This window comes from Aegilops tauschii, chromosome 3 (assembly GCF_002575655.3).
Source record: "Aegilops tauschii subsp. strangulata cultivar AL8/78 chromosome 3, Aet v6.0, whole genome shotgun sequence".
Classification (NCBI taxonomy): domain Eukaryota; kingdom Viridiplantae; phylum Streptophyta; class Magnoliopsida; order Poales; family Poaceae; genus Aegilops; species Aegilops tauschii.
The window spans coordinates 358322193-358335672 of NC_053037.3; the positions used below are offsets into that span (position 1 = coordinate 358322193).

Below are 13480 nucleotides of genomic sequence, written 5' to 3' on the forward strand. Positions count from 1 at the left end.
CAGTGTATATCACGAAAACCCATCCTCTTTGGTCTTTTGGAACACACAACTTCCACCATGCCATCCCTTTTCTGATTGTCCTCGTCACCCCATCAAAATTGTGCCATCACGTCTATGATTCCTTTGCAAATCTTTTTAGGAATTTTAAAGACGGACATTGATACTATTATAAACATGCTGCCGGTCCATCAAAACTTCCGTAAACAAATGTCTGGATGTTTATGGGCGTTTTGATGCACCACACTAGAGATGCCCTTAGGGGGTAGGGTAAGCCCTTGAAGCGGATTTTCTGCCCAAAACTGTCCACGAGCATACGAGGTGGTGTCCTTGGAGATACCCTTGTTTTCTCAAGAAGAAAAGAAGAATTAACGGACTTATCATTAACTGCTCTTCATATGTTTCTAAAAAGACTGCTGACGGATCTGATCTTGTAAATTAGAAGCCGTGGACTATGCAGGAAAGCTGCAATACTCCTGGAGTAATCAGACGGCAGTAGCCAACAAACAGACTACAATGTTCACCACTTAAGGTTGAAGGTTTGTCTGTTTCACCACTAAAGCTTGAAGCTTGAAAACCTACTTCAATGGCAGGTGTTCAACTACTTGAAACAATTAAAATTGTCATCCCAGTAGCTGACATATTGCGGTTACTTGGATGACGATCTGCGCTTCTTTTTGGAGCGTGATTCTTCGTTGCTCGCAACATATGACTCGATTTTCACATTTTCCTCAGCTTCACTATTTCTGAATTTCTTTGCCTTTTTCTGCAAATAGGAATAATGCAATTATTTGATACTATTATAGTGGACTAACAGCACATACTCTCCCTCAAAAAACACAGCTCGAACGCCAAAACAAGTTTAAAAGAACAGACACGAACTAAAAATGTAAAGCATGAAACAATAACGGCTATGTACCTTTAAGGATTTTGTGATATCAGCAATCTCGTTGTCATTAGTACTTTTGGCAGATTCAGATAGACCAGCAGTGTTCTCCTGAAACAAATAACAAGATTTAGTAACTCTGCAAGAGAAAGAGAAGCCCACTGATACATAAATAAATACACAGAAGGAAAATCTGACCTTTGGTGGAACAAATGCAGCTTCTCTCTTTCTTTTCTTTTCTTCTGATTTCTCTGATTGCTTATCTAGCTTCTCTTGCCATTTCTTAGCTGACTTCTTCTTGTCACTCATGAAATACTCACCACTCTCCAGTTCAAGATCAATCTACATCCATATTGACAAATTAAACAATGGTTTCACATAACTAAATAAAACTATCCAGCAGAAATGAACATTTACAACCCCCAACAGTACAAGAAAAAAAAATCTATTGCCTACATGTTTTGCTTCACTCAAATTTAAATGGGGCATGCTACGCGTCGGGTCGCGAGCCGTTAGATTTGCCGCATCAAGCGGCCGAGCGCACCCCACCATTGCAACACAGATCTTGTTGCAGGATTATTTGTGCAACACATGTCTTGTTGCAGAATTTTTTTGCAACAGTTGTTTTGTTGCATTTTTTGCAACTGAGTTTTTGTTGCAAATTTTTTTTTTGCAACTGTGCTCTTGTTGCAGAAAAACTTCGAAAGAGAAGTTTTGTTGCAAAACGTAGACCTTTGCAACACTACATATGTTTCAGAAACATAGCTCCTGTTGCAGAAGCGCGTTCGACAAAGGATGGTATGCGGGCTCTCACTGGGACACGTGCAATGCAGGGGAGGTGGCGGACGCGGCCGCTGCGATCCGCCGGGTGATGGTAAAGAGTTTCCCAATTTAAATAGCTTGCAAAATAACATTAATGAATTATCTGCATAGGATGGACAGCTGCTGATGCTATTAAGACAAAGGTGCAGGACAAGACCGCTAACCACATAACAAGTCATGAATGAACTGGTGAAATCAGTATGGCAAACTGTACAACAACCCTGGAAACAATGAGTGAAACAAACAATTGACTTTACCTTGCTAGGCTGCTGAGGCGGCGGAAAGGGTGTGTATTGTTTCTTCTCCTTAGTATTGGGCTTCTTTTGCTTGACATTCTTTCTGGAGAACAGAAAATAATGAAGTGTAAGATGCACAATGTACCTTTTAGAGGAGCAGAAATATGATGCAAGTTCCTTACTTCTTAAAGTTCGGTAGAAACCTGTCCCAACTTTCAGTGGCTAGGGCAGGATTTTTAGCCAGCTCACGTTTAATAAGGAGTTCCTGCTTAGTTTAATAACATTCCATAAGAAATCATATTTTACATTCCTTCAGAGATTATATCTAAAAAACAAAACAAATCACCTTAATGTGGTACACTGGATGCTTTATGTTCTTTATGCAATCCTCTACAATCTTCCGGACCTGTTTCAGTCCCTTAAAGGAACCCATGGCAGCCACAGTATTTCCCTTTCATGATGGAAAATACACAATAATGGCAGTTAATAACACCAAGATACAGAGTTGAAGGAGGTGGACCCACAATGTAACTTTAAATGCAGTGCAAGGTAAGAAATGAAGCACACCTGTACTAAGATGTAGCAGCCAGTCAAAATCTCTATAGCCTGTAGTAACATAAAACATGTTAAGAAAGGGCTGTCTATTGTTCTGAAAGAGATTCATCCATAGGACAGCAACCATGTGAGATATTTACCTTAAGGGTGGACAGGTTAGGGCCCAAAAGGCGTTCTCTCCTTTTGACAAATCTTTCCTGTGGATAGCACACCGTTAGTTTACTGAAACCTCAAACCATCAAAAAATAGTTTACTGAGGCTAAAATATTACTTCATTAACATTGGCAACAGAGCACAAATAAGTCCTGATGCCACATACTAACAAGTGATTCTCAGTGCAAACTTAATAACAATAATTACATAATACACTGGATCACAAAAAGAATCCTTGTTTGATTGGTTTCGTCATTTTACTTTTGGCAATGCAAAGTTTCTCCTAGCAAATGCAAATCTTGTCTTTGCAAAGTTTCTCCTAGCAGAATATTAAGGTAATCAAGATAAAATCAAAGCAATCCCTTCAAACAAACCAAGAGGTACCAAACTGAAGTTGAACAATGAAACAAAGTGTACCTTGTTTCTTATGATGCTACCAATCTTGACAATATCACAGTTCATCTCATCATTGAGCACTTTAATTGCCTGTGGGAAAACACAATAGAAGTTTATGGATGAAACTACTCCTGAACAAGGCGTCAAGGTGTGTTGGTGACCATACAATAGGTGCAGGCAGAAGTAGGCCACAGGTGGCAAAAGACACAATATACCCTAATTGGGTAGGGAAACCGCCCCCCTCACAATTTCAATACAGCCGCCACAAGGCATATAATAATTAATAGAATATGCATAACAGTTAAGGCTTGGTAACAGAAACAATGCATACTTGGGGTGCAGGGACACTTCGCGACAAGAGCTTTATCAGGTCCCTGGCCTTAAGAATAATGTAGGGGTCCCTGGTCTTCCTGGTGGTGGAAACCGTCATGGATCCTTCCACCTATGCGCAAACCAAGAGAAATACCACAGAATCGTGTCACTAAAAATCAAGAACACCCCAAGGTCCAAACAACCGTAGCTGGTCGTGGCATACCAAATTGAGCTCGCATGAGACTCCAAACTCCTTCAGTGCGCCCTTGACGATCGGCCATGTCTCCTGCAGGTACTTCTCTGCGCCCCCAAACAACAAGCCGCATCAATCCACAGATTCAGTGACTAGAAAACTACAACTAGCTCCTAAAGAGCAGCACGAGAATGAGGGTGAGGGCGGGATTGGGCACCTCGGTACTGGGGGAAGAGGGTGGAGAAGGAGCTGACTTCCAGCAGGCCGCCCTCGTTCCAGGAGGGGTCGAACTTCTCCACCGTCCAGCGGTCGATGTTGGGGTCATCGTCCCACGGCTTCTCCTTCTTGTGCTTCCCCTTCCGCTGCCAATTCTTCCCCTCCGTACCTTCGGCCGCCGCATTCGCTTCGTCCGCCGACGCCATGACGGCCGGGAGGAATAGGATTTAGGTGGGTTTCGAGGTAAAGGGGCTCGAGGAGGCGGTGGTGTCCAGGCTGCGAATTAGGGTTGACGATTGTACTGCCGCCGACGGGAGGGGAGGAGAGTGAGGGGGGATTAGAGGAGTGGGAGGGTTTGGGCTTGGGCCTTCCGGGTTTCGGCCTAGCCGCCTGGTGGTGCTGCCCGACGCTCAAAAATTAAAAGCCCAACTCTGGTGAGAGCGGCCTTCCTGCACGCACAGCATAATTGGTTTGCTACTAAAAATTGACATGCCAATGTTTGGCATTGTTCCAAATATTGGCTACTACTTGGTTGGTTCTTGCCTATCTCACACAAAGTTGCCAATAGTTGGCAAGTCTTGATATTGCAATATTTGGTAATGCCAACACTTGGCAAGCCAAATATTGACTGCAAACCAATTATGCTCGTAGTGCCAGCTGATCGCACCTCAAATTCGTTGAAACGGGGAAAGTGGACATACATTGGCAGATACATGTGAATACCCTTGACCACGTCGGTCTCGTGGGGTGCACTTCTGACGCAAAAGGAGCCTGTCCGCAAAGTGTGCAGTGAGGTACTTGTACCTCACTGTTTTCTGTAAAGTTGCCTGGAAGACGTAGATGGGTTGTGTTGTTCCTCTCCTCCATCTTCTCTCGTCCTAACCAGTTCGTCCGCCGTCCTGCCCAATGCACACACATCAGTGTAATCAAAAAAAAGGGATCGACTGAAAGAATGGATGTTGGAAATTACTTACTGCCAGGTTCAGGTACAAAATCTGATAGTTTTGTTAGTGGCAATGGTGTGTCCTGGCAATCTGTGGTAATAATTCTTTGTTTCTGGTACTCTGTTTTTATCTGATAGATTTGTTCGTGGCAATTTGAAAATTGCTAGCTCGCTGTGTAGTCTCTTCGATTTATCTGGTGGGGAAGCTTTTGTCAGGGAGAAATTAAACTCATTAAGCTACGCGGGAAGGGCGGCCAACCAGCTATGCCATGTGGCGTAAGCTGGTTAGCCACGGTGAGAACTCTTTTGGAATTTTTTTTTAGATAAAGGTAGGGATTATTTTTTACATGTATTTTTTTCTTTTTAGATGGAGGTAAGGACCTCTGGTATTTTTTAAATGAAGGGTTATGCAAGGTGGCACTCGCTAGTAGGCTGCGGTGGTAATTTCTTTTTTTTTCTTAGATGAAGGTAAGGATTTTTTTTTCTGAGATGTTTTTTTAGACGGAGGCGAGGACTTTATGTATTTTTTTAAAAATGAAAACATGCTCACAACTTCCTCTTAAGGGGCGCCACAAGGTGGCGCCCCAACCACTAGTTATGATATATGTGGACTTGGGCAACCTCTGACCGCTGCTGCGCTTTGTAGGTACTATGGTCTTACGTGATAAAATGAATTGAGGGCCCGTGCTGCACAAACCCTGCGGCTTGTCCGCTTGTGTGAGGTCATGTTGTCAGTCATGGTCCTTCCAATATGCATATACAATAGCCAACGTTCATCTATACTCTAACTAGCACGCTTCCCTGATTCGAATCGCGAAGTTGCTGCCGCCGTGGATGCCGTGCGTGCAGCTGCCGCTGCGTGCAGCGATGTACTTCTCCAACTCTGATGTTTGATATACGTCTGGTCCTTCTCTTTCCACGTGCTCCTTCGCCGTTGTCTCAAAAAAAACGTGCTCCTTCGCCGTTGTCTAAAAAAAACGTGCTCCTTCGCTGTAGCAGAGGTGGTCCACCATAGTTCAAGTCTTTGACTTAACATTGGTGCTTGCATTTTTCTGGATTTATTCCAGACCTTTCGGTGATATGAGTTCAGTGGGAGGAGTTCCGTCGACTACGAAAACTTCTGTGGCAACTTCGTTAATCTCAATATAATGTGCCGGCTCAGTCTCTTAGAGCTGTTCATAGGGTAGGGTGTGTGTGCATACATGCGTTCATAGGGATGGGTGTATGTGAACGACTTTAATTGTACTATGTTAAAAAAAGAGATAGCGGTGGCGCACGCAGGTCGCGAGAAATTAGAAGAAACAGGAGGAGGAACATGCGATAAAGAGTGGAGACGGACGACACCAAGAAGGGCACCGTGTGGGCAGGAGAAGGACAGTAGCAGCGCCGAAGGCGCACCTGTGGCTCGTCAGAGGAGAGGGGTCGGGAGGGGAACGGATGCGGCCTAGTATTTATTTTTACTAAGTGACCCTCCAAGAAACTTAACCCGCTTGCTTACCCCAAAAGTTATTTTAGAATTTGGGCCCCTCATTTGCACCTAACCATTAGGCGCTTGCTATACACGTGAAGGCGCCTTATGTCAAGGCGTTTTTGACCTCCGCTGGCCCACGTCGTCAGTTATGTCGCCAGTGTGGCACTTACTTGTCCCGCCCGACGGAAAGGCGCGATATCAGTATTGATTGTAGCGACAAACCGTTAGGCGCTTTTCACAGTTTGCACACCTTTTATTAGGCACCTTTCATGGCTTGCAAGCCTTTTATTAGACACCTTTGCAACTCGCTATGTCTTTGTATTAGGTGGTTTTCATTTACATAGACCGGCACCTCGGACGTTTTTCCTGGCTGCCACTGTAGTGATATGGATCCTCTAAGAACATCTAGGTGTTCTTGTCATGGTATTCAGTATCATTTTCTTAACTAGTCTGGTTGTTTGCTATGTCACATAAAAGTTGTCAGTCTCAGACATATTGTTTCGTAATTGGGGCTAAACGTCTACAGTCTTCAGTGGTCAAACTGATAGGCGTGTCTAGTAATTTGAACCATCTGTTCTCTAATTTTTGTCCCTGCAACAGTTTCATTGCCCCGTAAAAACCCCAGGTCTGGCCCTTGCATCTTCCCCTCTGCATCACTACCTAGTATGAAGGTCGTCATTCCCCGTTGCCATATGTATTTGTAAGGTATCCGTTCGGCAGTCGCTTCCTTTTGTCAAGTCTTTACTCTTCCCACTTGTCAGCGACTCCTGGTCTTGAAGTAACGCCGCTGAGGGCTCTCTTCAGATCTGTCTGTAGGTAAGTGCTTCTAGCGTTATGACTGATCTCCCCTGAAGATCCGTGTAGCATATTGTGAAAGTGAATCAGGTCACCTTTGTGTGTAGAAATCAACTATGAAGTCTAGCACTTTGACCCCTTTGTTGTAGTGTCAATGTTTTACAATCTGTTTGAAGCAAGGTTGTAGAATTTGTTTGAACTAAGGTTGTAGTTGAAATTTGTTTGATGTCTTGTCTTGTATTGTATAGAGCTATGGACAATTACTCTCCGGATCATACCATGGTTAGCATCTTCGAGTCAGATTCGGATGCAAATTCTTCTGGCTCTGATTTTGGAAGGCCTACTCATCGTGCCAAGCGTCATGTTTCTTCCACGCTAGGTCCACTTCTGAAAGGTAAATCAGAAAGTGGTCATTGCTCCAAGTCTGTTCCGAAAAAAAGGCAAGGAGAAAGAAGCACATAAGTAGCTGAAAGGTGGGACCAAAGATGTGAATCACCTGGAGAAAAAGACGATGGACAAGGCAACTGCTGCTGAGGGAATAGTCATGAGCAATAATAATTCACACCGTCCCAGCGAAGCTCGGAAATTTTTGTGCGAGATGGATGAAGAAACGTTCGAGCCCACTCATTTAGTACTACCAAACAAGGTTGGAGCAAGGATGTTCAAAAACATGAATGGTAAGCACCCCACAGTGAACCTGAGGGTTGGTCAAAGTTGCATCTGGGACGTGAAGGTGAAGAAGTCAGACAAAACTATATACCTTGATGAAGCCTTGATTTCGTCAATGGTCAGAAGCTGAAGCCAGGATTCATTCTCCACTTCGAGTTTGCCCTCGAGTTTGTGAGGGAAGTAACCATTTTCGACAAGTCGATGGTTGAGACTCCTCTAAAATGTTTGGAATGTGGTGAGTGAAGTCAGCTATTTCTCTGCAGTGTGGTTGAGCTATATTAGATTATGTATTTCGCTTGTTCATCAAGTGAAAGTTAAGACTTTGTGTTGGTCTTTCTGACTGTTATGTCATGTTGTGTTACTTGTGTTGTATTACGTTTTGTACATGCTCTAAGTGTTGTTTATTTCTCCAAGGTAGGCCCTATGTCTGCCCTGCGGATGACTAGGCGATGAGATCTGATGTTGAAAGTGCTTAGTGGCAGCGCGCGTTGTCTGGAAACATGTATCTTATGATCAGATGTTGAATTGAACCCCCCTGATGTTAGTGCGGGTCATGGCAAGCCCCTTTTGCCTACAACTCTGAATTGTATATTTTGATCAGGGGTTCAAACCTTGTTGTCATGTACTCTGACCTGTATATTTTGATCAGGAGTACTCGTTAGTATGTTGTTTAGGTTTGATGTGTACCATTTCGGTTGTCAGCATACCAAATATCAAGGTGACAAGCAGAAACTACCTAATAAACAGTACAATTGCCATGGATAATGCAAGATAAACCCATTTTATTTTGTCTTTTTGGTCCAACTCAATACAACACAAGGTTTGAACATGTCTGTGTCTTTGGGTTGACTGCAAAATTTTATATATAAATAAAAAAAGGACAAGTGCGACCTGTGTTGAAAAAGAAGCTGAGTATCAAAAAAATCTATTGAAAGTACTTAACGTTGTCTCTTTTACTGGGAAGCATCAACGTTTTGTATGGATTTTTTTCATAGCAGACACTAAAAATGAACCGGTACAAACAAGGTTTCTGTTTTCTTTTTTAATTTTACCGTTCGTCCCAAAATGCCTTCTCTTGGAGTATTCACTTTTTCTCTTTTTGAGATGAAGTTGGAGCCTACCCCGCTCTACTGAAATCTGTTTTTTCGTTCTTTCTCTGTTGCGAGCAGACATTACAGACAGAAAATAGTTGCTACACGTTGGCAGTGCAGAATTTCGTCATCTGTCATGTACTCTCTACATCGATTGTAATAACATCTTATATTACAGGACGGAGAGAGTTCAATACTGCTGATCCCTTTAAATGAGCTTTTTGCAAAGCACATAGTAGATAGTTCCTTCCCCAAAAATGGAAAAAATAGGTCGGAACTTTCATTTTCATTCATTCCCTGCACAGCGTGGTAGTCCTTCCTAAAACATGAGCACAAGTCATGCGCCGTCTGACGGTTTTATGTGTGATGTCGATTGCAGCTGCTTGATAGGTGGTCTAGCTTCTACTGCATTCACCGGTTGATGTTTATGTTACTTACCATCTAATTAAACAGTTAGCCGAGGACTGAGGTGTTTTTGTGCAAAAATTGCATAATAAGGTACGTTGACAGGGAGATAAAGCAACAATATCAGTCAGACATTCAGCCATTTAGAGGGTAACCATGCAGAAGGTCAGGACATTTTCATCAACATCCATCATGTTCATCTGATGATCTGGAAGAAAAGTACTACATACGATGATCTGAGAAGAGCAACACCTGCAAGCACATCTTTTGCTACATATGTAACTTCCGACGATCATATCAGCTGCTCAGTCCTTTACAAGGCTCAATTATTATGCAGACACCACTACATTTACATGGCTGTTCTGAACCTGATGAGAATCAAATGTGAACAGCCCGAAACCAAAAGGCTAAGGGGGTATACCGAAACACGCCAACACACACCCCAGACATCAGATTATCGGAAGTAGACCTATTAGCATATACACATACAGCTCTTGCAGACGACTGAAGAAACAAAAAGTAGGCGTGCCGTTCTTGCAAGGAAAGCAGACTAGCGGACGAAACTCCGGTCGCAGACACGGTCAGCTAGTCAGGTGGATTATGGACATGTTATGATTTGCCCTTGGGCTTCTTTCTTGATTTCAGGTCAATAACAATGACACTAATGTTGTCCCCGCTCCCTTTCGACAGCGCTAGCCTCACGAGACAATCAGCGGCTGCTTTTGCAGCAGGGTTCATAGTAGGTTCGCTGCCTCCATCAGAATTCGCACCGTCGTTATTATTCTTGTACCACAGAAGGATCTGTCGCCGGGCAACTTTGCATGCGTCCTCATTTGACATGACATCCCAGAGACCATCGCTTGCTAGAATGAGGCAGTCGTCATCTTTTGCCCGAGCAACAATGCTGACTTCTGGCTTTGGAATCAGAAATGGTTTCAAGTATCGGTCACCTGCAAGTAGATAGGATTGGCCATTTCCGCTGTAAGTTAATAAGCCATAAGAAGCTTCTGACTGACGCTACCCATGCACGGAGTAATTGCTGGTTTAACTGCTTATGTCAATTAAATTTCATATATAACAGAAAGAACAGAGTTTTGTCCAAGTTTTTAAAATAAAAGTATTCAGAGTATTTCAGACAGTACCAGCTATAACAAGTGCAACTAATATCCAGTATTACTATTACCCATGGCGACACATTCACAACTACCAGAGCCAGTTGCATGAATAATAGCATAAGTATACAGGGTACCTTTGTTCCTTCAATAAGGGGGACTTTTTACTTTTGCCTCCTTAAGTACATCAGCATCCTAATCCAAATACTTTGACAAGATCATATTTAAGTTCACTGACAACTTTGTCCCCATCCCCAAATTTTTCCAGGAAAGGAACTAGAACATAATCGAGGAACACAGACTAAACTTAAAACATGACTTTTGTCCGATGAAAACATGCTGTTGGCAGCAGTTGCAAGTCGATGGTTATGAAACAGAGCATTACCTTAGTCTTATAATTTACTGCCTGAAATGAGCTAATGTAATAATATGACAGCATGTGATCTCGTAAATTGGAACAGCATCTGAAAGAAACATCTGACCTCATAATAAAATGCATATGCATGACAACATAGTTGGTAAAGAAAAAATATCCAACTAAGAAAGATGATGGAAATTGTGGCACAAATTCAGTTTAATGTTTGACACAACGGTCCAGTACCAAAGACTTAGGGGTATTGCAAAATATTAAGATAATGGTAAGTTGGTAACTGGCTTTTCTTCTTTTTGACAACACGAGGATTGATGGTTTGATATAGGCTCCTAATGGTTCATGTATCATCACTTACTGACATCCCAAACATATGCAGAAATATGCCGATATGGCCATAGACCTACAACTATCTCCTGCTATGGATGTTTGGCTGAACTGAATAAATTCATGTCGTATATGCTGAACAGTTTACAACATGTCCTTGTACAAGCTTACTTGTTGTGACACTTTTTTTTTGTCCTAAGTTCCTAGCTTTTACAGAGAGATGCCTCCTAGAGTTACTAAAGTGCATTCTTCTAGAGCTCATGATAATATAGTCATGTTGGGACTCGTGGTCAAAAAGTAACAAAAACATCTTAAGACCTTAATTGCATTCCAAACATGGCTTTACAGCTTGCTTGACATCATCAATAATTTTGTCCAGACAATAAGCTTGGGCGTGCAAAAGCAGAAAACTTACCGATTGACCGTGACATTGCGAGAATACCAGAGACACGATAACCATTCCAGTCAATGACCTTTCCACCTGCGGCCTCAATCCTGGCACGCTCATCTTTCCTATCAGGCTAGAACACGAAAGCATAATCAGATACAATTTGCCTTGACAGATAAACTTAGCTGAGCAGTAAAGTCCAGCATGTACTTTGTGATCGACGGACAGAGCAATCGGCTCCTTCCCACGGCAGAGGACCACGCGTGAATCTCCGCAATTCGCAGTTATGACATGAGAAGAGCAGACAATCGCAACAACGGCGGTGGAACCCACGTTATCAGCGGCAATAGGCTCCGGACGGCCATTGGAAAGCCTGCTCGCTTTCCCCGACACCTCGTCGTCTACCTTCTGGAAACAATCACCGAAAACCTTCTCCCATGGTTCCTTCACGTCCACCTCCCCCAATTCCCCCAACCCCCTGCCAGCTCTCAGCACCTCTCTTAGCACGACGTGGATCTTATCCCGGCAGTAGTTTGCGACCTGCACGGGCATGCTGAAGCATGAGCAAGGGGGCCTCGAGGCTTAATGTGTTTCGTCTGGGCCAGGACTCGCAGGAGAAGAAGATAAGCTCACCTCCGAGCCGCCGTGTCCATCGTACACGCCGAACAGGTGCGCCGGAAGCCGGAGCTCGGAGGCGTCGAAGTCGCCCCCGATCCCGTCCAGCTCGCGGCTGCTCGCGAGCATCCGCGCCGGCAGGGCGGCGAAGCGCGGCACGGCGGCGCACGCGTCCTCCATCTCCGCGGCGCGGCCGCGCGCCGCGGCGCAGCCCCACAGCGGCACGCACTCCATGAGGTACACGCTCCTCTTAGCGCACCCGTCCCCCGCGGCGCGCGCCCTGCTCCCGAGATCCGGAGGCCTCTCGATCCCGCCGGCGCATTCCGCCGAGCACCCGCCGCGCGCGGCGGCCCCCTCCCCGGCGAACACCGTTGCCGCCATCACAACCTCACGGCAGTAACAGCCCCAAAACTAAACCAACGGTCGCCGCACCACGCGCCTGAGCAGCCAACCGCCGTATCAGCAAGGGAGAGCGCGAGCCGTGGCCTCCTGCGCGCGAATCAAGGGGCCAGCAATGGAGAAAGAGGGAGAGAGAGCGCGCGCGAGGGAAAGTAAAGAGAGAGTGGTGACGAGGAGGGTTGGTGCTGGGTTGGGGAGTACGTGTACCGGGTGGGCGCGGGGGCGTGGGAGGTTGCGAGTGGCGGACGACGGCGTTGTGTGTTCGGGGCAGGAGCAGCGGATGCGGGTGAGTGGGACTTGTGAGGAGCAAGGCACGAGGTACAAGGAAGCGAGGTGGGGGAATGCGATTGGGTGCGCCGGGGAGAACAGGTGTCGCGTCTAGACGCTGCTGCCGCTGGGTCTGGATGGAGTGGAGTGGACCTGATGGTGGGTTTGTTGTTACCGTCTGGTGCTCACTCGAGATTTTGGTGTCTGCTATGCTACTTGGCTACTTGCACCGTTCCACGGCTACGAACTTGGCTCCTGTGTCAAAGAAAAACCACACCAGCTATACCTAAGTTGTCTGAATGAAAACAAAAGGTCAGAGGAACACGCGGAGCGGAACTCCGCGTGTGTCTGAGATATGACTGGAGGAGGACGAGAGTTCTTAGAGCAACTTCAACGGGGCGACCCAAATGAACGCGCGCATTGTCCTTTTTGTCCGTTTGGGTCGGCCAGGCGGACGTGCGCGTCTGCATTCTGAAATGGGTCGGCTTGGCCACCGCACGGGGAGGCTGACCCAAATGTGCCTGCGTGGAGAAAAAATAACTCACACAAAATAAACATAAATAAACATAAGTGGCCGGTTAAACGCCGGCCAAAGTCCACTTAAACATTAACTAAAATATTAAAAAAAGTTTGCGCCCGCCTGCTGCCGCCCCGCACGCTGCCCTAGACGTCGTCGGCCTTGTCCTTGCCCTTGGCGTCGACGCCGCCGTCGCCATCGCCGGTGAGGTCGATGAAGAAGGGATCAGGGCCAGCTCACCCGAATGTCGCCTGGTACGCTGCCAGGGCAGCCTCCTCCGGCGTCTGCTGGGGCGGCGGGATTACGGCTAGCCGTTGAAGGAAATATGCCTTAGAGGCAATAATA

At 45.4% G+C, this 13480-nt stretch overlaps 2 protein-coding genes across 2 annotated transcripts; both read right to left on the minus strand.

The window, feature by feature from the left end:
• Nucleotides 1-355: 355 nt before the first annotated feature.
• LOC109758907 (KRR1 small subunit processome component) lies at nucleotides 356-4150 on the minus strand. The gene is made up of 12 exons (XM_020317766.4): nucleotides 3768-4150; nucleotides 3581-3657; nucleotides 3377-3487; nucleotides 3067-3135; nucleotides 2637-2693; nucleotides 2509-2547; nucleotides 2288-2392; nucleotides 2124-2206; nucleotides 1963-2044; nucleotides 1082-1225; nucleotides 917-994; nucleotides 356-763 (listed from the first exon to the last, which is right to left on the minus strand). Exons 1-12 carry the CDS (start codon nucleotides 3970-3972, stop codon nucleotides 647-649), a joined length of 1167 nt encoding a protein of 388 aa, XP_020173355.1. The 5' UTR covers nucleotides 3973-4150; the 3' UTR covers nucleotides 356-646.
• Nucleotides 4151-9377: 5227 nt separating this feature from the next.
• Nucleotides 9378-12620, minus strand: LOC109758906 (protein phosphatase 2C 50). Its single transcript, XM_020317765.4, has 4 exons — nucleotides 11971-12620; nucleotides 11548-11877; nucleotides 11365-11470; nucleotides 9378-10090 (listed from the first exon to the last, which is right to left on the minus strand). The coding sequence occupies exons 1-4, from the start codon at nucleotides 12331-12333 to the stop codon at nucleotides 9750-9752; spliced, it is 1140 nt and encodes a 379-aa protein (XP_020173354.1). The 5' UTR covers nucleotides 12334-12620; the 3' UTR covers nucleotides 9378-9749.
• Nucleotides 12621-13480: the final 860 nt, after the last annotated feature.